Below are 22,923 nucleotides of genomic sequence, written 5' to 3'. Positions count from 1 at the left end.
GAAAGAGCAGGCTCACCCTAAGGCTCATACTGACAGCTTACGTCACCTACACAACCAACACACGGCCAGGAGAGAAGATTCAGAATTATTTCTCTACCCACGTTTGTCAAAGAGCCTTTCATCTTCAGTCTCTGTGCCTCAGGATTAACTGTATGTATGAATGTATGTGTGTGTGTGTGTGTGTGTGTGTGTCTACAGAACATTCTGTTCAAATTCAGGGATATCCCTAAGCAAACAGTGAATGTGTAGACAGTGAGTGATTAGATCAGGAACAATTTTATAGTCAGCTCTTAGTAAAACATGTCATCTGAAAGAGATCATCTCATCGTTGTGTCAAAATGCAATCTGCACTGGCATGCTTGGTAACATAGTTCTGCGTGTCTGTACTTATTTCTCCAGGAGATGTGCTACTCTCAAATGGAACATATTTATCTGCATAACTGCATAACATTAAAAGGCTTTAAATCAAGTTACAAATTTAATAATAATAATAGTATAGCATTTCTATTTGAACAAGCATACACTTGGATACACTTGAAGACATGCAGTATCTACAGTGGAAAACTGAGAGCACAGTAATCCTAAAATGTTTTATTTGCCAAAAATCTTACACTTGCACTTACTATTATTCATCTTATAAATCTTTTTAAAGAGCTAGACGTACATTTCTTGGATTTTTACTCTGTTAGAAAAAAAACGTACCTACCTGGCTGGAGAATAAGTGGGAAACTCACAGTTGTGCCTCCACACTCCACTGAGCAACGACTCCTTCTTCTCAGTGCAGCACATATTTCCAGAACACATTCACCATCCAGAACACACCCTCTCCCTCAGTAGTGTACTTACCAAAAACCCTCTCTGACACACACACACACACACACACACACGTCTTTTCCATAACCCACACAATCAACCCACATATTTTGTAGAAACAAGACTAAGTGTTTTGAATTACAGTGGTCTTGTCTCTTAGGTCCGGCATTCCTGGAGTGGCATATTCTGTTCTGACAGTCTCGCATTGAGGTCCAGACAAACGCATTGAGGTACAGAGTCCTGCTCTCTGTACTTTGCAGTAGTGCCATGCAAAACCATAGACAGTTTATCTTCATGATACTTTTGGCGGACAGCATCTGCATGCAGTCTTTTAAGAGGCAGTTAAAACCGTGATTTTAAAAGTGATAGTAAAGTTTTCACTTGAAAACCGAAATCTGAGAGTTTAGTAAAATCATATTTTGTTTTGTTTTGTTTTTTTTACACCATTCAGGTGTAATCTCTGAGTTAATTAAGCAGTTCACATACCATTAAGGTCATGCATAAAGATACAAGGTAGAACTGCACACAACACTTTACATTTTGGCTACCATGGCTGGAGAAAGAGATCTTAGTGACTGAGAGAGAGAGAGAAAGAGAGAGAGGTGTTTGTTGGGATATGTTTTACAGGAGCTTAAGTGACGAAAACTTCTCAACTAGTTTCACAGGGAGCATTAGCTAAGGGTAATGTTGATGTGGACGTCTAAGGGAAAAACATCAACACAGTCTTTCTGATAGACTGTATGCAGGTTTGAGATGTACGAGGTAAGCAACTCTAAATCTGCTGATATATTCCTATCTCTGGGTTCATCTGCAGGCGGTAGCAGGATCAGTCCACCAAACTTCAGAGGGAGATACTGGTCAGGTTTCAGTGCATAAAACCTGTATCATACTGAAAAATGCTGGTGAGTAAGTTCTAGAAAGAGGTGGCGGCCCACTGAGCAATGGGAACACATCATCCTTTACTGTCTTTATAGGCACTTTCGGACCGGACAGTTCTAGGGTGTCGTTTGACAGGAACTACTCCCTGGGGAGCTTCCCCTAGAACTACATACGTTCTAGGGCTTTTTTTCTGTTTGCATTCGCACCGCCAGTAGGAATGCTGAAGTGACGTAAGCCGGCCGACGGTATAGAATAGCTGCACATGTTTAAGTACAAATTTAATAACTTTTAAGACCTTTTAAATACCCCCAAAAGGAAAAAAAATACCATTACTGCGGCAAAAGAAATCGACAAACTAGACTACAGTATACACAATTAATCAGTTTTATTGAATTTGAATGACAGAAATATTGAGTGCACATTAGATAACATATAACTGCCTTCTCATTAACGAAAATATGACAAGAAACCTACAGTTCCCCATTCTGGTACCTTTTATAATGTGTGGGGTACATTTATCTGATGGGATTTTGTTTTGGGGTTTTGTTGTTGTTGTTTTTGTTTGTTTGTTTGCTTTGGTTTTGAGACAAATAGCAAGCATTTTTGTGGCATGGTTTAGCATTTCAGCCCATTAGATTGAAAGGGAAATGCGAATATATGCTGATAAATGCACATTTGTCCTCCTGAAATGGGACAAAAAAAAAATCACACTCAGACTACATTAGCAGGTAAATCACACCAGTGCTACACCGAATACAAACCCAGTTATTACACGGAGGTCACACCAAAGGGGCACATAAAACAATCTCCTATTGTAATTCTCATACCCAGAGTAATTTCCTGCACAGTACATCAGTTCACAAACACACTGCAAAGAGTTTTCACAATCTTTTAGATCAAATGATTCTTTTACACAGTGGAATACACAAAAGCTAATATGCCACTTTTACTACTAAATAATTCAACCTAATATATGCAAGTAAAGCATTTCTATCCTGCTGGGATCTGTCTCTTCCATACACCAATCCGTAGAGCACCAGTAGTCACTCGGTGGTTTCACCATCATGAAAACAATGTAAACCATAGGTCAACCGTTGATGACCGATTAAGACAGTAAATCTCAACTGATTACATACTTGTGACAGATGCTGAACTTTCCAAACACAAAAAAGAAAGAAAAAGAAAAATTCTCATGATAGTGGTGTTGCATGCCCCAAGAGAGTTCTGAAACGATGAACAATCTACGCTAAATATTAAGATATTCATAATTTTCGACAGAGGAAAAGCGATCGTTATTATTACTGATCTAACAAGACGCCTGATGATGCTGCTCCCGCTGCTGGCGTGGACGCAGGATTCTCGCCCCTAAAAAAGGCTAGCTCCAATTGGCTAGTCAATCTGTCGGTAACAATTTTTACTTCCGTTCGGTTGCCAGGTTACCAGTTTTGTCACCATCAAAGACTCGGGCTGCCTTTTGCTTTAGCACTTTTGTGGGCTCTTTCGGCATATTTTGGCTTTTAATAGATACATTTCATATTAGATGCTGGTACACTGCGCTGTGAAGTAATGACTTTAACGACGATTAAGGACGGAGAATACACGTCAACGGTATACAAACTGGTGAGTTCAGAGCCAGCTAGCTTAGCTAGCTGCAAAGCTATTTAGATAACCTGAATTTACTGTAGCGCCGTTCGTCTTAATGAAATGACGCTATGACTTGAATAAAGAGTTGTATGCTGTCATGTCATAGCATAACCTGAAGAGTTTACTGTCATGCTTGAAAGTCAAGTTGATAATTTTTTTCGCTGTTGTTAGCTTTTTGAAGCCATCAGCTTAGTAGCGTTAGCTTCCTAAATATTTTGGGTTAAACACTCACATTGACCTTGGCCACTTTCCTGTTTTCCTCAGATCAAAGATGCCCGTTATGTAGACGCTATCCAGATTCTAAGCAATGAACTTCAAAAGCACATGAAAGTACGTTGGATTCGCATTACAGCGCCCGGTTCACCCACATATTTTGTGTGTGTGCATGTTTGTGTGTGTGTTGTGTTTGTTTGTTTGTTTGTTTGTTTGTTTTACAAGATGTAATGGAATAAACTGGAATATGGTTCTCTATATGGAATAGAGAACCCGAGAAAAGAAACTTTTTCTGTTCAGTCATATCATCACTGTTGTAAAATTGATACCATCAGTTGCCAATAATTTTGTGATGACGATTCTATTTTGTGATCATTTGCCGTGTCGTGTTTCTCCTGCTAATCAGACACATCTTGCACTTTGTCCAGTCCAGGGCTGCTCTCTCGCTCCTGGGTTTTTGCTTTTACCACGTCCAGGATTTCACCAGTGCAGCTGACTGTTATGAGCAGTTGATTCAGCTTCACCCGGAGGTGGAGGAGTACAAGCTATACTACGCCCAGTCACTGTATGGAGCCTGTGCTTTCCCAGAGGCTATGAAAGCCACGTTCCTCCTGGACAATCCAACCAGTCACACAAAGGTACACGTGCACGTACACACACTCTGACGCACACTTACACATGCACATACACACACTCTGACGCACACTTACACATGCACATACACATACACATACACACACTCTGACGCACACTTACACATGCACATACACATACACATACACATACGCACACTCTGACGCACACATACACATGCACATACACGTACACACACTCTGACGCACACATACACATGCACATACACATACACACACTCTGACGCACACATACACATGCACATGCACGTACACACACTCTGACGCACACATACACACACATACACATACACATGCACATACAAACAGGCACACACACTCACACTCACATGCACATGCACATGCATTACTTTTTTACAGGAAACTCTAAAGGTAGAGCGCATCTGCGTCAGTCAAAACACTGACAGTAGTTCCTGTACATAGCAAATAGTTACTTTAAAATTTGCTATGGTTGTGTCAACTGTTAAATTATGTAGAGATATCTGTTTGGCTATATATATACTGTACACACACACACACACACACACACACACACACACACACACATACACACACACATATATATATATATATATATATATATATATACACACACATACATACATATACTGCCTGGCATATTGTGAAGGGATTAGTTGTAGAGCCATCATATGCTGGAGGGTGGGGGTGGGGAGGTGTTATTGGGGGAGAGGAACTATAAGTTGCCAAATCAGTGGTTCAGTTGTGTCCAGTGGCGCAGTTCCTTAGGATATTTATGCAACATAATGTGTATCTGTACAGGTATAAATGAGAGAACATCTCTCAGCAGTTTTGTGTTTTCTGTTGTAATAATGTTCTCTTCCTGCCCAGTAATAACTGACCTGTACTTTTCAGCTACTTACCTCCATACCTCCCTGATCTACCCACTGATGGTGTATGCTCTTCTACAGCTATTAGAAATCCTATAAGGCTTCTCTGTCATTTATCACAGATTTTACACAGGTCATCTTTCCTTCATTTATTTTCCCCTTTCTTTCGTAAACAGATGATTAAACTGCAAGCTGCCATCAAATATGGAGAGGAGGAGCTGGCCGGAGCAAAAGTTAGTGCATCTTTGTCTTCAGAGACCAAATCTGTCAGATCATAGGGAGTGACGAACAGCACATTCGGCTTCTAACATTTAAAACAAACCGCGTTGAGTTCGCTTTGCTGGGTGTGGTTTGGGAAGTGGAAAGTGAAACAGTGAATGACCTTTGTGTTTAGATGAGAGAAGACTGTATTTTAATCTCTGTGCTTTTGTCCCGTGCCAGACCCTGGTGGAGCAGTTGCCTCAGGATGACCCTGACTATGATGTGGACATGGGCTGTCTGCTCTATAAAGAGGGAGAGTATGAGGAGGCGTGCAAAAAGTTTGTCTCTTCCATGCAAATACTGGGTTATCAGCCAGGTGACTGTGGGTCCCATTATACAGCTTCACACTTCACAACATTACCTATAGCTTGTTTATGCCCTTTGCAGAACGCACAATCATTCAAAATCACACAGCAGTAGTTTGTGCCAGGAAAAACAAGAGTGTGCTGTGCAAACCTGAGGGTAGTAATTCAAATCTTAGTGGATTTGAATGCACCACCAAGCTCATTTGACCAGTCAAACTCAGTGAGTGGTATTCTAAATGTGGTGATGGACTGCAACCTACCATTTTCATTTTTGTTTGTTTTCTTTTTAGATTTGGCCTACAACATTGCCCTGTGTCACTACAGTCTAAAACAGTACTCCCTAGCGCTCAAATACATCGGGGAAATTATTGACCGAGGAATCAGAGAGCATCCAGGTTTGTATGATCAATCACTATCTTATGGAATAATTTCCAAGGTTGATTAGTAGATTTGCAGATACAGTGTTAAACAAGACCTATTGCCAGAATAATTCATGGTTTGAATTCTTCCAAAATGTAACTAATATTTATGATATGCGTTACGGTTGTGATGTTCGTTTTAGTTCTGGATGTATGTCATTGTTTGCAGAACTTGGTGTCGGCATGGCAACAGAGGGCTTGGATGTCAGGAGTGTTGGGAATACACTTGTGCTTCATGAAACAGCTTTGATTGAGGCATTTAATTTGAAGGCAGCTATTGAATACCAGCTGAAAAACTGTGAGTGCCAAGAGAAATGTCCTTACCTAGCGCAAACGCTTGATTTTTTTAAATGATTTTTTCCCCCGTTTTTTCATTAATTCTGTGATATTGTTAGCTTCCAGCAGGATGATGATTTTTATGCAAATGATTATTCATAGCATTGTTCATGTATAATTTCTGTATAGCTGTGTGCAGGGGGATCTGCAGAAGCTATTGAAAGGAGAAGAAAAGCAGGCTCTGCATGGGCCCCTAATATGTTCTAAACTCTTTCTCTCTCTCTCTTGGTTTTATTTTCCCTAGATGACAGCGCCAAAGACGCCCTGACAGACATGCCCCCGAGATCAGAGGAGGTGCACAGATTTTTTTCGTTTTTAAATAACACTTTTGACGCCTTCTGACTGTTGAACTTTACAGCTTTCTATCAACTTCCTTTACCGATCTGTAGTTTTCCATTTCTAACCATCAAACTTTTTTTTTTTTTTTTTTAAATGTGGGCAGTACACGCTGCCAGATATTCTAGTGTTCCAAGCCTGCATAAGCAGTTCTACTGAACACTTCAGCACGGCTTGGTTTGGACTTGTTGGCTCTTGTGTCACGGTTCAGCAAGTTCCCTCCAAATCGTGTCGTGAAAATAATAAACTTGTGAGATGTTTAGGGAAGCTTTTGCGGTTTAAAACGTATACGAAAAGACTGAGGCTAGGTCGGTCAAACGTTCCTGAACGTTCACAAAGGCATGAGGCTGAATGGAAATTTCCCCGATGCACGTGGTAGTGATGGAGACTTTTTCCTTCCTTTTCTTTGCCGTTTGTTTGGTCTGCGTAGGCATGCTTTGGATAGACGGCTCACATCTGCTTGTAGGAATGATAGAGGACTGCAGAGACATGTCTCTGTGCTAGTTTGTACTGTCACTCAATCCAAACACTGTTCAGCCTTACATAAGACCTCATTCAGTAAACAGTTTCTCCCCTACAGGAAAGACCGTTACGAACCAGCTGTGTTTGGGGTACAAAAAAACATGACCCAGTGTGTAAAATTAGATGTATATATATATCAGACTTTGACTTCGCCGTGGTGGGGAGTAGCATCAGAGGCGTAGAGACTCACGGAACAACATTTGTGGCAGAATAGACCTTCTGTTGAAGTTGTTTTATGAAAAGTGCTTATCTAAGCAAATCTATGCTTCTGCAGACAGCAGGCAACGCAGGTGCATCTGGGTCCCTCTGTCTTTTCCATCTGTTTGATCGACTCGCGACTGTAAAGTCAGCAGAAACGTACTCTCCACGTCTCTCACAATGCTCTTTAATAAGTCTTTTTTTTCCCCCAGCTATTTTAAACATGCATAATTATCTTTCCTGTCCACGCTTTCTTGTAAAAGTCTTAAACAATACCAAAAAAAAGACTGCATAACGCAGAGCTCTCAAGTCTAGTTAGAACGTCTGTGCTGCTAGACCTTCTGCTGCCCTCTAGTGACAGTATGTGGTACTAAAGCTCTGCACCAAAAATGTCTCATGACCATCTGGTCCTGGAGGAGTAAGGATGAACGTCCAGCGTGTTTTCCTCTGTGTTAGACTCAGGCACCACACATCTCTCCAAACAATCAGCTCTCCACACTGATTACGAATGAACCATGAGAGTGTAACAGAAACCCCCCACACACGGGTGGAAAAATTAAAAAAAAGAAACATTACAAATCAAGTGTTTAACATTTAGCATCCTGAATGCTTTAACTTTTGGAAGCGTGAATTTTTTTCATGGCTAATGATCCTGTATCACTTTTCTGCATTGTTGGGTCTTTATAAAAATAATGTGAGGACAATGTTAGATGTTGAAGCGTTTGTGTGTATGACAGGAGCTGGACCCAGTAACCCTGCATAACCAGGCTCTTATGAACATGGACACTAAGCCTACAGAGGGCTTTGAGAAGCTGGCCTTCCTCCTCCAGCAAAGCCCCTTCCCCCCGGTCACCTTCGGCAACCTGCTGCTACTCTACTGCAAATATGAGGTAGGGGGAGCTTTTCCACCATAGACACACACACAGCACCACAGCGCTCCGAATGGACTTAAAGTTTACGACATAAATGTTTCTACTTTATGACGCACTCAGGGAACACTTTCCAGCACTGTCTTTGGATTAAAAGCTTTATGGGTTCTCTCCTGTCTAATGGTTTTAAGAAAGGGTGGCTATTATTTTTTAAGTTGTTTTGAAAAGTATTGCTAGTACCATAACTAATTCATTGTCGTGTCTCTGATTTCATACAGTACTTTGACCTTGCTGCAGATGTTCTAGCTGAAAACGCTCACCTAACTTACAAGTTTCTCTCTCCGGTAAGAAGTGTTTGCTTGCACACATTTCACTAAATGTAGCGTTTGCCCGACTGACTCTTCCCTTATCAGGAGAAACCTTTTCATTGGAAAATGCATCAAAATTTAACAGCTGGTATTTTTGCCTCTTTATTCTCCTGTGTCTCAGTCATTTGTCTGTGTCAATGGAAATCAATACGGTCTGTCTCAGACGGGTTGCTTAGAATACATAAAAAATTTCTGAGGTCATGATGTCTTTCCATACCTGTCGTTGTCGCTTACCTTCTGGGAAATGACTACAGTGGATGAAAAGTATATGCCTCGAATGTCGGAGTAAAAATTCAGTATTTCTGATCATGTTTCATGCAACTTTTTCAAAGGCTACCATCAGATAATGTCTTAGTGTTGTGGTAATTGAACTTTGACGTTGTCCATTGTTTATTGTGTAATACTAATATTCCATTTGTAGTATCTCTATGAGTTCCTGGATGCCATGCTGACCTGTCAGACAGCACCAGAGGAGGTAATGTCAGAACTGGTCTATTATTATCTAGACAAATCTTTTTGATCATCCCTATGTCAAATTGTAAAACGATAAACCTTTTGTCAAAACAAGGGTGTATATAATGGACATGATGTGTTAACTAAAATCTTAACTCTGTCGAGCAAAATATCATTCGCACAGTTTTATACTGATGCTAGCTGGTGGCAGTTAACAGAGTGTAACTTTTCTTTGTCCGCTCTTATAAACCGTAGGCCTTCCGAAAGTTTGACGAAATTGCCGGGAAACTGACTGAGCAGCTACGCAAAGTCACCAAACAGGTTTTTCCCTTTTTCCCTTTCTCCCTTTATAATTCTCACAGAAAATGTAAACTGTGTGTTTCTGTGGAATTGTCTCTATGGAAGGAAGGATAGCGGGAAAGTGTTCTCGGAAATTGTACTGTGATCTAACGGTGGTTATTTCTTTTTTCACTAAGGTGCAGGAATCGCGGCATAACCGGGATGACGAGACATTGAAGAGGTCTGTCCAAGACTACGACGAGATTGTGGAGAGGTAGGTAGGGCGAGCTTTTTTCTCCGTCTGTGGAGAGTGGTCTTCATGGAGACAGTGGTGTCACCATGCTACTGACAGTTCCACATGCTTAGAAGGATCCGAGGCGTGGCTTTTCATTGTCCTGATGGGGTGATGTTATGTGAAGGTACATCCCTGTGCTGATGGCCCAAGCCAAAATCTACTGGAACCGGGAGAACTATCAGATGGTGGAGAAGATCTTCCGAAAGTCGGTGGAGTTCTGTAATGAGCATGACACGTGGAAGCTAAACGTGGCACACGTGCTGTTCATGCAAGAGAACAAATATAAAGAAGCCATCGGATTCTACGAGCCCATCGTTAAAAAACACTACGACAACGTGAGTACAAAACCAGCTTGTTTCACAGCTCCGTAAACAGAACCTTTCTCTGCTCCATTTTCCTCTCACAGATCCGAACATAAATAATCAGTGCCAATCTGATTTTAGCCTTCTGTTCAGAGGACTTTCACTGACACTGACTCTTTCACTGACTCTTCCATTAGAGAGCCATGAATGTTTAATAAACATGTAGCCTAATGGTAGATTGAGAGAATATGTGATATTTCTGTTAAGAATGAGGTTTTTGTTAAGAGTATGTAATTTAAGTTATATGAGATCATGCTGTATCATTGAGTCTGATAATTGAGTCTGTTTTATGGCAGAATTAGAGCGTTTGGATTTGCATTCTGGAGCGAACTCAAATGTTGATGAAAGTTTGATTGTGTCATTAGTGCCAAATTTCCTCCTAACCATGGCAGGATTAATGCAGTAGCATTTTATTTTAATGAGGCTGAAAAGCGTCTCAGTAAAAATGAGTGGAGTGTTTAACGTGGGAGTCGGAGGGTTTAAAAATGCATGTGTCTCTTTACTCCTCTGCTCACTAGCTGGAACAGTGTAACATTCAAGAGTGTCCCTGCAAGAGAAAGCCCTCGGTAAAAACGGCCTTTGACAGATAACCTTTGGTTTTACAATCCTGTTGTCTGACTGCATGGAAATCCCTGTGTGCTGTTTGAAAATGCTGTTTGCCTGTTTTTGGTTGAATTTTTTCCGGGTTCAGTTTTAATTCGGTGTCAGTAATGTCAGGCACTGAAGGAGCTAATCTGTCTTCTTCCCCAGATTCTCAACGTCAGCGCCATAGTCCTGGCCAACCTGTGTGTGTCCTACATCATGACCAGCCAGAACGAGGAGGTGTGTTTGTGTGTGTGTATGCGTGTCTGTTGGTCTGTCCGTCTGTCTAGGTGTGTGTGTGCTCATGTCTCTCTGTATCTTTGGTTTTAAAATCGTAACAGATCATATGCCCTGACTCTGTTTGGTGTTTGCTGATATATTATGGCAGGGTTGACACCGGTGCTTGGTGTCAAAGGGAGACTGTTGTGTTGTACTGTGTGATTTGTCTGATGATGTAATGTGATCGCCTGTCTTTGGCCAGGCTGAGGAGCTGATGAGGAAAATAGAGAAGGAGGAGGAGCAGCTCTCTTACGATGATCCCGAGAAGAAAGTTTTCCATCTCTGCATCGTGAACCTCGTGATAGGGTAAGCTCTGCTCCTGCTGAATACTGAGTGCTGTGATTCAGTGCCCATGAGAGAACAGTTCGCACTTTTCATTGACTTATGTAAGCTGTAATATCAACATAGTGACATTCCCTGTTGTTTGTCTTCCACCGTATCTTACAGGACATTGTACTGCGCCAAAGGGAATTATGACTTCGGTATCTCACGGGTGATCAAGAGCCTGGAGCCCTACAGCAAAAAGGTGCTGTGAGGTTTATCTGTGTCTACTCTCTCTCAGAACAAGAGTGCTACCTTGTCTCTAGAACGTTCCACGTGGCAGATTTTTTATTTTTTTTTGCCAGTTTGCAGTGCTGTCTTCTTACGATCACTTTCTGTCATCCAGATGTTATTTGCAGAGACACAGAGCGGGTTTCCACTGTCGGCAGCTGAACAAACAGGCCCCGTGTATCATGAGCGCTGACCCCTCTGTAACCAAAAAAACCCCCTCAAAAAACACAGCCATTAGGGGCTGCTTACCACACATTCCTTTCCTCCTGCCTCTGTGTTTAGTCTCTCTCTCCATTTCAACAGATTATTTTCAATGCAAACCCCTGTTTGTGGGGGAAAATAGGGTTTAATTGTAGGCTCTCATTGCTGCAGTCATTTAGAAGAGTATTTGGTTCAGTCAAGTGGAAGAGACATTGTTAGGAGCCTGTGCCCACAGCCTGTAGCTGTCGACAGCAGTGAAATATCCTGGGACATCACAGAGTCACTCAGGACCAAAGCTTTAATGACAGCCACAAACAGAACTACCTCACGGCCTCTCATTGTCAAACGTGTTTCACTGAGGTGTGATTTTTTTTTTTTTTTTTTTGCTTTGTTTTGTTTGTGCAGCTTGGAACGGACACATGGTTCTACGCCAAGAGATGCTTTCTCTCTCTGCTGGAGAACATGTCCAAACACATGATAATGCTGAGGGACTCGGTGGTGCAGGACTGTATCCAGTTTCTGGAGCATTGTGAGCGTACGTGTCTCTGTCAGGACCGAGATCGTGTTTCTTTTACGGTCCATAATCACTCTGAGCTTACGCTTCTCCTCCATTCAAATCCATTATCCTTTTAATGCTGCATGCAGCGTGACAATCACGTCTGTTTGATTTTTTTTTTTCTTTCCAGCGAACGGTTTAATATATTTTGACTGTATTAAGTCCAATCATGCGAGGTGACACCGTTTTCGAGACTGTCATGGTAGTGTGACTGTGATTGTCTTCGGTATTCAGCTGGGATAGAGATCTTTTTTTTTTTTTTTCTTTTTTTTTTGAAGGCTTTAGAAACAGGGCACTGATTAATTTTTAAACCTGTCATTCTCAGAGGGGCTAATTATTTTCTCTCTCTCTCTCTCTCTCTCTCTCTCTCTCTAGTCCATGGGAAGACTGTACCTGCTGTCATAGAGCAGCCTCTGGAGGAGGACCGCATGCACATTGGCAAGAACACGGTCACATATGAGTCTCGCATGCTCAAAGCACTTTTCTATGAAGTGACTGGGTGGAATGAGTAATCACATTAACCAGAGTTTAACCGTCTCATGCCGTCTGTGCATGTGTGAAAACCTGGACTTTCTTTCAACCGTTGTTTGAACTGATGAGTGTATTGATCACAGACACTTGTCTTTGTGCTGATAACCGTCTGTGGCATTGCATCAAGCTCAGGTCAGCTGGCGGAGGGCAAATCAATTTTTATGGACTGCTAGGGCTACAGTAAGAGGACGCCATGCGTTCCTGGGTTTGTTTTACGTTTTTTCTTTTCCGGCAGTTTCAAAGACCGTGCTGGAACTGCATCACTGCAAGCATTCATTATTAATAATTCTTTCTCCTATAATGAAGCCACAAGGATTTACTAGTAAGAACGCAATATGACTGTTACACCAATAAGACAACCTTATTTAACGATTTATACCAAACCCATCTTGTGTTTAGGCCGTTTATTTGTTTGTTTGTTTGTTTGGTTTTTTGTGAATACAGTTAAAACTGTTATAGTAAGACACCAATTAAAAATCTGTATTCCAGGACTTTTAATGTATATTTTGTAGACACTTGTTTATTTTTGCTACTTAATAAAAAGACGTACATTTGAGTGATTTTTATTTCTCTTAAATTGTAATATATAAGTTGGTTACTACAGATGAGCTAGACACGTAATCTGAAATGTACTTAATTAGGCGTATATGTTAATTAGACATTACCCATGTTCTTTGTAAACATATAAACTTATAGATGTTGAACGCTCTGTTCAGGTCAGGGGTCTCTTTGTGATGTCTCGCTCTGTTCAGGTCAGGGGTCTCTTTGTGATGTCTCGCTCTGTTCAGGTCAGGGGTCTCTTTGTGATGTCTCGCTCTGTTCAGGTCAGGGGTCTCTTTGTGATGTCTCGCTCTGTTCAGGTCAGGGGTCTCTTTGTGATGTCTCGCTCTGTTCAGGTCAGGGGTCTCTTTGTGATGTCTTGCTCTGTCAAGTAGAAATTCAGATAACCTCCCAAAGCACTGACAGCAACTCCCGTCATGTGACTGGAACATCCGTCTGAGGAATGAAAAGTAGAACATAGGTATTACAGGCTGTATTAGCTTCATTTTATCAAATCAAACCATCAACAGTTTTACAGCTGAAGATCACATCACCCGTTAATGTCTTTTCTCTCCTCTTCACTCTTCTGTGAACGCTCTCCAGAAGTTCCTCTCCAAATATTTTCGCAAAGTCGTCTGGGAAAAGACGGACTTTCTCAGAGATCACAGATATCTTCACAACTTTCACAATCTTTTTTTAAGCATCTCCAAGAAAGACACTTCCTAGTTGTCTTTAACATTTAGACGTACTGACCTTCTTTTCCAAAACAACCCACTTCTCGGTCCTGCCAGGTCAAAATATTTTGCAGCCAGTCTGATTTGTAAAAGTCAGAGAAGCCTGCCAAACCACACAGCAGTACTACGAGAGAAAATATTTCATCACTTTTACTACTTTTTTTGTGCCACAGTACTGAAATATACCGCCAGGGTTCAAATTCCTGGGGTGCCGACACGCAGGGAGGGAGAGAGGTACTAACTGTTTTCTATGAAGATGTCCTGGGTTTGGCCAGTGAATCCATTCTTCACAATATCCTCATTACTCTGCATCATGTTGGAGCAAAAGATCCTCTGATAGTGATCCACAGTCGTGTTGATGCGAGACTGTCTCATGTCCCCCTTAAGCATTTTGGAGCATCCTTTCTAACAGAGAAGACACAAGTGTCCAAGTGAACAGTCAAAGATTGTTCTCTGGCTTTCTGCGATACAGAAATGTACAGGAGACAAAACATCAGGCAGATCAATCACTGAGGTTATGAATGCGTTGAATTTTGAGATTCAACAGAGGGTCCTGGCAAGTTGAAATGATCAAAATAACAAAAAAGAGGAAATGAGAGGATATCACCATTGTCCCAATCATGAAGTAGAGGAGCTGGTGAGAAAGGGAATAGTGTGGACATCCGAACTGTGTCATCGTGTCTCTGCAAGACTTGGTCACGATGCAAGGGGTCCCGTTATCTTTCCTTGTAAAACAATAAAGGGTGTGATATTAAAACCCGGTTAACTTCTACATGACAAAGGAGAGAGAACATGGAAATGGAGTGCCAGTTTTACGAGGACATATTTACCAAGTTCCCAAAAGCAGGGTCATGCACTTGTCGCTGAGTTGTTCATCATAACACTCCGCTGATTTCAGTGAAGAGTACACGAGAGAGGGATCGGTGGAGCTCCAGTCACGAGGCAAAGTCCAAAAGGATGAGTCCAAGATAGGCTCAAACTCTGTGGATCAGTACTCACGCATCAGTCGTATTTTTTGACAATGGGTGATGCAGAAATTAATCGTCAAGTCTTACCCCTAAAATATTTGGGATCGGTCTCCCGAAGAGCGCGGACGGCGTGAGATATGCATCGGTCCAGTCGCCTGGCAAGAGAAACCGCCGTGGCTCGCTGGGAAAGGCTTATGAAGTCTGAGTAGGGCCATGATTGTGTTGCCTCCTGCAGTTGAACTGTCACAAAAATGAAAAATAAAGCATTTTGTCTATCATGTACACATGTACACCTTCTTCTGACACTGTGCTGATTGTCCCTCTATCGTCTTCTTAAAAACCTTTATTAATAATACTGGTACTTTTCAGAAGGGGACTCGAGCAAGTCTTTTACACCCTATCAAATGTTCATTACATCAAAATTTATCCCCTCTGACCGTCTCCGCGACACCAAATGATTTCAAAAGTTCACCATCTGTTTAAAGCACCGCACTGTGCAAAAGATTAGTACTTCTAGTTGAACTGTGTTCAGTTACCAACAAATATTTCTGCGTGACAAAATACTGGCCTTTTTAAGTTGGTACAATAGCCTGCAAGCAAAATGGAAAAGCGTATTTATGTTTTTTATTGACACAAACTTCTAAAACTATTCCTTTTATGCCCGTGAAATATGACAAAAACACAGCTTCTAGGCAGACCGAAACCTGCTTTGAATTTCACAGTGTAGCTTTTTAAGCGGACTTTGTTCTGTGATGAGTTGGATAGTTCATAGACTCGTGATTTGTTATAAACCTTAAAGCTTTCTTTTTTAGTATGACAGATACTTCTGCGAAAACTGTTTGAGAAAAATCCATTGTTTTAGATGATGCTGCCATAAAATATCAGTGGCACACTTCGCACCCGAAATAACTTTCACTTTAATCATCCAAACATTCAAAAACTTTATAAAATGATCAGTTTTTAGCAAACTTGCAGAAATCCGACATCGTGGGGATCTTTAAAATACGTCTCAGACTAGAGCGGTGACCTAACAAAATAACAGTTAATGTAGTTTTACTGTGGTCTGGTATTTTTATACCAAGATTAAGTTCTCTTACAAGTGGGTTAATTACTAGTTTAATCGTTAGCGTAATTCAGGCCAAAAAATGTATAGTAATTTTAAGCGTCTATTTGATAGCAATCCCAAGAACCTCAGTCTCAAATGCCATGATTAGAAATGTACCGATCTTACCATGAAGAATTATGTATCCAACAACGCCATCGAGATTGATATTTCTGAACTGCTTTTCGAAAAAAGTAACTCCCTTGGACAAACTCCCGAGGATATCATCAATAATTTCTTGATGCGATGCATGGATTGTAAAAGAGAGGAGAATAAGAAAAATCAGCAAGTGGTTGGATGTCATGTTCTTTCAGTTTCCTTGACAGCTAATATCTACTCTGCGTGGCCGACTGAATGGTGTACTTTTTGGTTCTAAATATTGGTGACGAAAAATGGACTAGCTTTTTTCCCCTCTAAAAAGCAATCACGTGAGCAGACTCTCTGAGGACTGACTGAACTCTAGCCCCCCAAATGGGGCGAGTGGGGCATTCTCGTATTACGAAAATATACTTCAGTTTCATTAACAGTTGGAAATTGTCCTAGGACGTCTATTTCAAGGTGATTAACTTAACAGGCAGCTGCAGTTTTTTAAAATTATTATTATTATGGTGGAAAGTAAATATAACATGACACGCAACGATATTTGACGACTTATAGGTTGTATTGTGATTTTTTTCTAGATGTACTTTAACTAGAATTCGTAAAATCAATTAAAGATACTATTTTTGTAGTATCAGCCTTGTTTAAAACTGCGAATGACGGGCCCTTTAAATTTCATGCCCCACATACAAACCTACGTCATAACCAGGAAAACAACAATGGCGGATGCCAATGCGGCTGTTATACTTGTGACAGTTTCATTGGTACTCCTAGGTTTACTTTCTGGATTAAGTTTATCGTGGGCTCTTCTCCCAGTTGCTGTAGTCACTTTTATTTTTATTTTAGCGCGTGGATTAAAAGGACGTGATGAATTAACACTTCTTAATGTCTGTGTTCTGGTGCTGGGGGACATCGGACGCAGTCCCCGCATGCAGTACCATGCCATTTCTCTCAGTAAACACGGATATAACGTCTCCTTTATTGGCTTTCTAGGTAAAGGAATAATGACGCATGCATATTTATGGTTTATTCATCATTACGACGATCTGGTGATCGTAATGATAAATATCGCAGTTTTGTGCTTGCTACATTGAGAGTATGTGTGAGAACATCTAAAGTACCACCTGACACTTTCCCTACATTCCTCCGCGCGCAACCGAGTACCTGCATTCATATATACCTACATACATATAACATTGATATGTCCGTAGTTTAAATTTATCCACTAGCCTGTAGTGGTTGGTTTGTTTTTTTCCCCCCTCTTCTTTACTAATCTCTCTCTCTCTCTCTCTCTCTCTCGTTGTGAACTTTTTCTGCTGCCCTGTGTACAGGTACCAAACCTCATCAAGATGTTCTTGCAGATGAAAGGATAGAGATCATTCCCATTTCAGAAATAAAAGGGCTTCAAGGTAATGAAAATCTTAAATGAATAAGAATAATCTGGTTTCATACTAAAAAAAACTGGTTGGAGTGAGTTGGACAGAAAATCATCCTTACTCACAAGTTCCATTTAATTCAGTGCAAGATTTTTTTTCAGTGATTCACATGTATTATACTATCCTGCCTGCATCTTAACAATGTTAAAAACGTGTAAATGTTAATTGTACCCCTCAGTCGGCCCTAAGATCTTCAGGTATGTCTCCAAGGTCATATTCCAGTCTCTGCAGCTTCTGTATGTTTTATCATCGATTGAAGACCAGTCTTACATTCTTATGCAGGTAACAATACCATAGGTTTTGTAGAAATACAACTGCACATTATTCACACTTTTCATCTTATCACGGGGTGTTGTGCCACACATGATTACACTTTGTCTTCTAGAATCCTCCGGGATTACCCGGCATCGCCGTGGCGTGGCTGATGTGTCGTCTGCGGGGTGCCAAATTCATCATCGACTGGCACAATTATGGTTTCACCATCATGGGTCTCACTCTGGGGGAAAAGCATCCAATAGTGCGACTGGCAAAATGGTGAGCAGTAGATCGAAACTCGGTCAATGATACGAAAGACGGAAATGGGGAAGAAAAAAAAAATCCTTTTTCTCTCTTTTTTTGTTTAGGTACGAGAAGTTCTTTGGTCGTTTCTCTAATCATAATCTGTGTGTCACTAACGCAATGAGAGAAGATCTTGAAAAAAATTGGAAAATTAAGTAAGTGTTTTCTTAAAAATTTTTTTCAACATTTCTGTTTATTCTAAAAATCACTTAGTGAAATTACATTTCAAGGCCTGATGCTCTCATTCACATATCAGTTTGTCAGTACTGATTACACCTGTAATTTCCCCCTGTGTCCCTAGAGCAACAACTCTGTATGACAAACCACCCTCCATATTTCGGGAGACACCTTTAAAACTGCAGCACGAGCTCTTCAAGAGACTGGGCACAGTTTATTCCCCATTTCAAACCAGGTCAGAGGTGTCCATGTGTGAAACCTACTTGCCGAATTTACATCTTCCTACCACACAAGCCAGTAGTGATGAAACCGATATGATTCGGGCGACTGTTGCTCTCCACATATCAGCCCAGAATGTGGGATAAATACAACAACAGAGACAATCATTTTTTGACGTTTATTCGTTTCGTGCAGTGTTCGGTCCAGCCCAGAGCACATGGAGCTGACCGCTTTCACAGAGCGCAACGTGAAGACAGGTGCGGTTACCATGGCTACCGGACGACCTGCCCTACTGCTCAGCAGCACCAGCTGGACGGGTCAGTACCGCTCGTCACAGTCCTGTCTGATACGGGCATGTCTCTGAGGAGTTTTTTCACATTTACACAAGTCACTGCCCGGGACCTATTCGATACCATATTGCTAGTGTAACCCAGTGCTAAGACGACCTCTATCAGCCAGCAGGTCCCTGTTTTTCTTGACTACTCCTAGACAAGAAAAACTGCGTTGGATTGAAATAATTGTACTAACTGAACCGATATTCACTCCATTTTTTTTTTTTTTACTTTTTGTCTCTGTAAAACAGAGGATGAAGACTTCTCTGTTCTATTGAAAGCACTTGAAGGTAAACATTTTTTTTTATCAATACATAGTTCTAAAACATGATCATTTCTGAGTTTAGTGTGGCAGTCACATCTGTCTAAGTCACAGTAGTTATTTAAGATTGGATAAATAGGTGCGTTTGACTCTTATGTGATGACTGACAACTGATGCCACTTCATAGCTTCTCACAAACTCTTTTAATAACAGATTATGAGAGATTTGTGGAGGCAGGGGACACTCTTCCATCACTGGTCTGTGTGATCACAGGTAAGAATCACTCGCCTAAAATATTTGTCCACATAAGATACATTGTTAACCATGTGCAGTGCACCTCTGGATGAAAGTAAACTTAATCACTGATCTCCTCTACAGGCAAAGGCCCTCAAAAGGAATATTACCAGAAACTGATCAACTCCAAGGATTTTAAACATGTGAGGTTTTGCACTCCGTGGTTGGAAGCAGAGGATTACCCTGTTTTACTCGGTAAGAGTTGTGCATTTAAACTCCTCATACAGTACCATGATCCACTGTCCTGGGCGAAACGGTAAAAATTTTATCTGTAACATGACTGTACTGTTCTGCTCTTCCTTTTGATATAGGCTCTGCAAATCTTGGGGTCTGCCTGCACAAGTCATCCAGTGGTCTTGACCTTCCTATGAAGGTGGTTGATATGTTTGGCTGCTGTTTGCCTGTCTGTGCTATACATTTTCAGTGGTAGGTTTGACTGACAGAGCACCGTTCTCTTACGCACAGGGTACTGAGGTCTTCTCTGATTCCCTCATCATTTGTTTTTTGCAGTTTGCATGAGCTGGTGAAACATGATGAGAACGGTCTGATATTCAAAGACTCAGCAGAACTGGCAGAACAGCTCAAGGTGAGAGAGAAAGAGAAAAAGAAACAGAAGACTCAAATCTATATCTTTGATAAGCACTTCCTCTAAGGTTTCCAACAATCAAAACACAATAATACTCCACACTGTGTAAGAACTGATCTCACTGTATGCTGTGTTCTCACAGTTACTGCTGTCAGACTTCCCCAGTGAAGAGGGCAAGTTAGGCACCTTCAGGAAGAACCTCAGGCAGAGCGGACAGCAGCGCTGGGACGAGAACTGGGACCAAAACATCCTGCCTCTCCTCAAGGACCACACTGACTAATAATCAAACAGGGTGTGTGGGTACGGTCTGTTACCGGGTCTACATTCAAGCCACTGACCGTAGACTGAGTCTGTTCATCAGGTCTTTATACACAAGGTCATCATTCCTTAGGTCACTCCATCATCCAATGACATCATCGCCATCCTAAGCATTTTAATCACGCAGTCGGAACAACAGGGTACAACTGGGCGTGTGAGTGGGGTTCACACCACTTATGTACAATGTGATGTAAATAAATACTTTATTACAAGGGAAAGTGTTTCATACATGTAACTTGATCATTTCAATGGTAGAGACTCTGTTGTAAGGGAAGACTTGGGTGACAGGATCGGTGATGACGTCATTACTCAATCCAGCATTTTCTGTATATGAAGAGAATGGTTTTTACACGTTGGCTTTAGTATCAAATTAAAATTGGAATATATACATAACTGGAGGGAAATGCTGATATTAAACTCACCCAGTTCTTTCTTAAAGCAGCTGTACGTCTCTGGGTTTCGTATGGTAGAGACTATGAATATGTCAGGTGGGTTGCCGTGGGTTTTCCATCTCAGGAGCTTTGCCAGCAGTCTCACCAGACAGCCAATAATGACTGGGTCATACACCACATCTAAATCAAATATAAAACAGAACATAATTAGCCTGATAGTTTGAAACCAAAATTAGCAGATTAACTAACTAGCTTAGAACTAAGTAGCTTTATTACCAAACAGTTCAACCTTACCTGCAGCGATCACAGTGTTGGCCCCAATTTCCTGGACCTGTTCCTCAGACACTGTCTCCCAGTCGAGCTCCTCCACTGAAACCGACGTCCCTGGGGTGTTTTGATTGGTTAAACCGTTGTGTTGGATGTTGTCTCTCAGTCTCTGGAGCACAGTGGAATGACAGTCACTGAAAACGTACTTTGCGGGTTTACAGGACCGACACACTACGATCCCTGTTAGCCCCACACCACTGCCCAGCTCCAGTACCGTCCTGCAAGTAAAACAAACCAATCAAATTCTGCCTTACAATGAATTACAGTGTTTTAGCTGATGAGACAAAAATTGAAGGGCTGAAATCTATCAAACAAAAGAAAGAGCAAGCGTATCATTTTAAACAGTATGTAAAATGGAATCGCGATATGAGTCCTAAATCACTACGAGAGGGCTAATGTATGCTCTGCCCTTCTGTGACTGGGCCTGTACCTGCCGCTGAAGCTCTGGGGGTGTTCCAGAGCCCACTCTGCCAGGTAAAGAGCCGCCTCCCACGTGACCAAGCCTGTAGTGCCCTCAGAGATGACAGCAACACTCTCTGCAAGACTTACTGCATCACCTGACGGCTGGCCAGAGAGATATGATCAATGACGCATATTTGCTATTTCAGAAACTCTGTAAACCAGTGGGCAGGTGGAATGTTGTACTTAATGAATACCAGTGGGCAGGTGGAATGTTGTATTTAATGAATACCAGTGGGCTGGTGGGATGTTGTATTTAATGAATACCAGTGGGCAGGTAGGATGTTGTATTTAATGAATACCAGTAAGTATGTTTTGTAGCACACAGGTTCTTCCTCTGCCCCAATGACTTCACCAAATGCATCATAAAGTTCATCCAGTGGTTCTGTTGCAACTGCCTCATACTAGAAAGTAAAGAGGATAACATAACAGTAAGACACAAACCGCTGGGTAAAATTTGAAATGACGTATCGTTTAAACATGTAGATAAAAATGCAGAAGAGGAGAAGAGGGCATGGACGAACCCTTTTAATTAATTCAGAAAGGAAGAGTCTTCTGTACTTAACCGCCGGTGGGTTCTCGCGACAGATGGGATGGAGGCATGTCTGAGAGGAGAGACGTTTTTAAGATGGTTCTTTTGCAAGCAAGTTTCTCAGCTCTAGAGAGATATACAGAGAGAGACCCGTTACCTTATTTAAAATGTCCAAAACAGTCTCTGCTCTTGAGGTCTGAAGTTCTTTCTCCAGGGACTAAATAAACGCGGATACATGGCTATTTAGTATAATACAAATACTTAATATGAATAAGTATGAAAATATGTTGTATACTGTCCATCTCAAGAGGTCCATGACCGGTTGAGGCATGCTACTTACATCCCATGGAAGAGTATTTAAACGACACATGGCGAAGAAAGACATTTGGAAAGTGGTAATGAGGTCTTTTGCTGTACTCTTGACCATTTCTGCCTGATCGTTGAACAGTGTAGCATCTGTCATCATTTAAATACACTACAACATTTTATGTATGCACCTTTGAAAACACATGTGCTGACTTCCGCATCTCCCATAAGGCACCTCGCAATCGCGTTGATCAATGGATAATGTAGTTTATTTCTTAAATATTGCCTTGCCAAACATAGTAACAACTTCTTGTAACGGGAGACAGGTTTAATAATGATAATTATATACACAACTACCAGTTTGAATTGTGCTCTCAACTGGCAGTCAGGTCTGACGGTTATGTGGTATCGGTGTTCAAGTAAGATAACACTTTTTGAATACCACGCCTCGCAGTCACTACTTACCAATATATGACGATATAACATAATAATTCGAACTGTAAACAGTAAGCTTATAAAAAGAAATTT

At 41.2% G+C, this 22,923-nt stretch overlaps 4 protein-coding genes across 5 annotated transcripts; 2 read left to right on the top strand and 2 right to left on the bottom strand.

Moving 5' to 3' along the window:
* Positions 1 to 3,258: 3,258 nt before the first annotated feature.
* Positions 3,259 to 12,735, top strand: ift70 (intraflagellar transport 70). Its single transcript, XM_030790747.1, has 19 exons — positions 3,259 to 3,312; positions 3,601 to 3,666; positions 3,978 to 4,187; positions 5,227 to 5,283; positions 5,492 to 5,627; positions 5,907 to 6,011; positions 6,205 to 6,333; positions 6,616 to 6,665; positions 8,165 to 8,317; positions 8,575 to 8,640; positions 9,086 to 9,139; positions 9,373 to 9,438; positions 9,594 to 9,670; positions 9,816 to 10,026; positions 10,804 to 10,875; positions 11,117 to 11,220; positions 11,362 to 11,440; positions 12,073 to 12,202; positions 12,599 to 12,735. The coding sequence occupies exons 1-19, from the start codon at positions 3,259 to 3,261 to the stop codon at positions 12,733 to 12,735; spliced, it is 1,956 nt and encodes a 651-aa protein (XP_030646607.1).
* A 452-nt stretch (positions 12,736 to 13,187) lies between these two features.
* c13h16orf89 (chromosome 13 C16orf89 homolog) lies at positions 13,188 to 16,469 on the bottom strand. 2 transcript variants are annotated; one of them, XM_030790130.1, is made up of 9 exons: positions 16,228 to 16,469; positions 15,084 to 15,236; positions 14,859 to 15,009; positions 14,636 to 14,753; positions 14,271 to 14,433; positions 14,048 to 14,152; positions 13,849 to 13,929; positions 13,671 to 13,750; positions 13,188 to 13,634 (listed from the first exon to the last, which is right to left on the bottom strand). In XM_030790130.1, the coding sequence occupies exons 1-9, from the start codon at positions 16,400 to 16,402 to the stop codon at positions 13,611 to 13,613; spliced, it is 1,050 nt and encodes a 349-aa protein (XP_030645990.1). In that variant the 5' UTR covers positions 16,403 to 16,469; the 3' UTR covers positions 13,188 to 13,610. The 2 variants fall into 2 exon arrangements, with proteins under 2 accessions (XP_030645990.1, XP_030645988.1); XM_030790128.1 differs by having other exon boundaries at positions 13,188 to 13,750.
* A 447-nt stretch (positions 16,470 to 16,916) lies between these two features.
* Positions 16,917 to 20,504, top strand: alg1 (ALG1 chitobiosyldiphosphodolichol beta-mannosyltransferase). Its single transcript, XM_030790703.1, has 13 exons — positions 16,917 to 17,190; positions 17,529 to 17,606; positions 17,812 to 17,915; positions 18,019 to 18,167; positions 18,257 to 18,346; positions 18,493 to 18,603; positions 18,783 to 18,904; positions 19,171 to 19,209; positions 19,395 to 19,454; positions 19,560 to 19,670; positions 19,787 to 19,901; positions 19,986 to 20,061; positions 20,204 to 20,504. The coding sequence occupies exons 1-13, from the start codon at positions 16,917 to 16,919 to the stop codon at positions 20,339 to 20,341; spliced, it is 1,467 nt and encodes a 488-aa protein (XP_030646563.1). The 3' UTR covers positions 20,342 to 20,504.
* Positions 20,505 to 20,602: 98 nt separating this feature from the next.
* eef2kmt (eukaryotic elongation factor 2 lysine methyltransferase) lies at positions 20,603 to 22,516 on the bottom strand. The gene is made up of 8 exons (XM_030789759.1): positions 22,430 to 22,516; positions 22,247 to 22,306; positions 22,082 to 22,162; positions 21,860 to 21,961; positions 21,529 to 21,662; positions 21,066 to 21,316; positions 20,802 to 20,951; positions 20,603 to 20,703 (listed from the first exon to the last, which is right to left on the bottom strand). The coding sequence occupies exons 1-8, from the start codon at positions 22,514 to 22,516 to the stop codon at positions 20,603 to 20,605; spliced, it is 966 nt and encodes a 321-aa protein (XP_030645619.1).
* Positions 22,517 to 22,923: the final 407 nt, after the last annotated feature.

The sequence above is a fragment of the Chanos chanos genome, chromosome 13 (assembly GCF_902362185.1).
Source record: "Chanos chanos chromosome 13, fChaCha1.1, whole genome shotgun sequence".
NCBI classification, from domain to species: Eukaryota; Metazoa; Chordata; class Actinopteri; order Gonorynchiformes; family Chanidae; genus Chanos; species Chanos chanos.
Note: the sequence above shows the minus strand (reverse complement) of the source record. Positions and strands in the feature narration are given on the sequence as shown.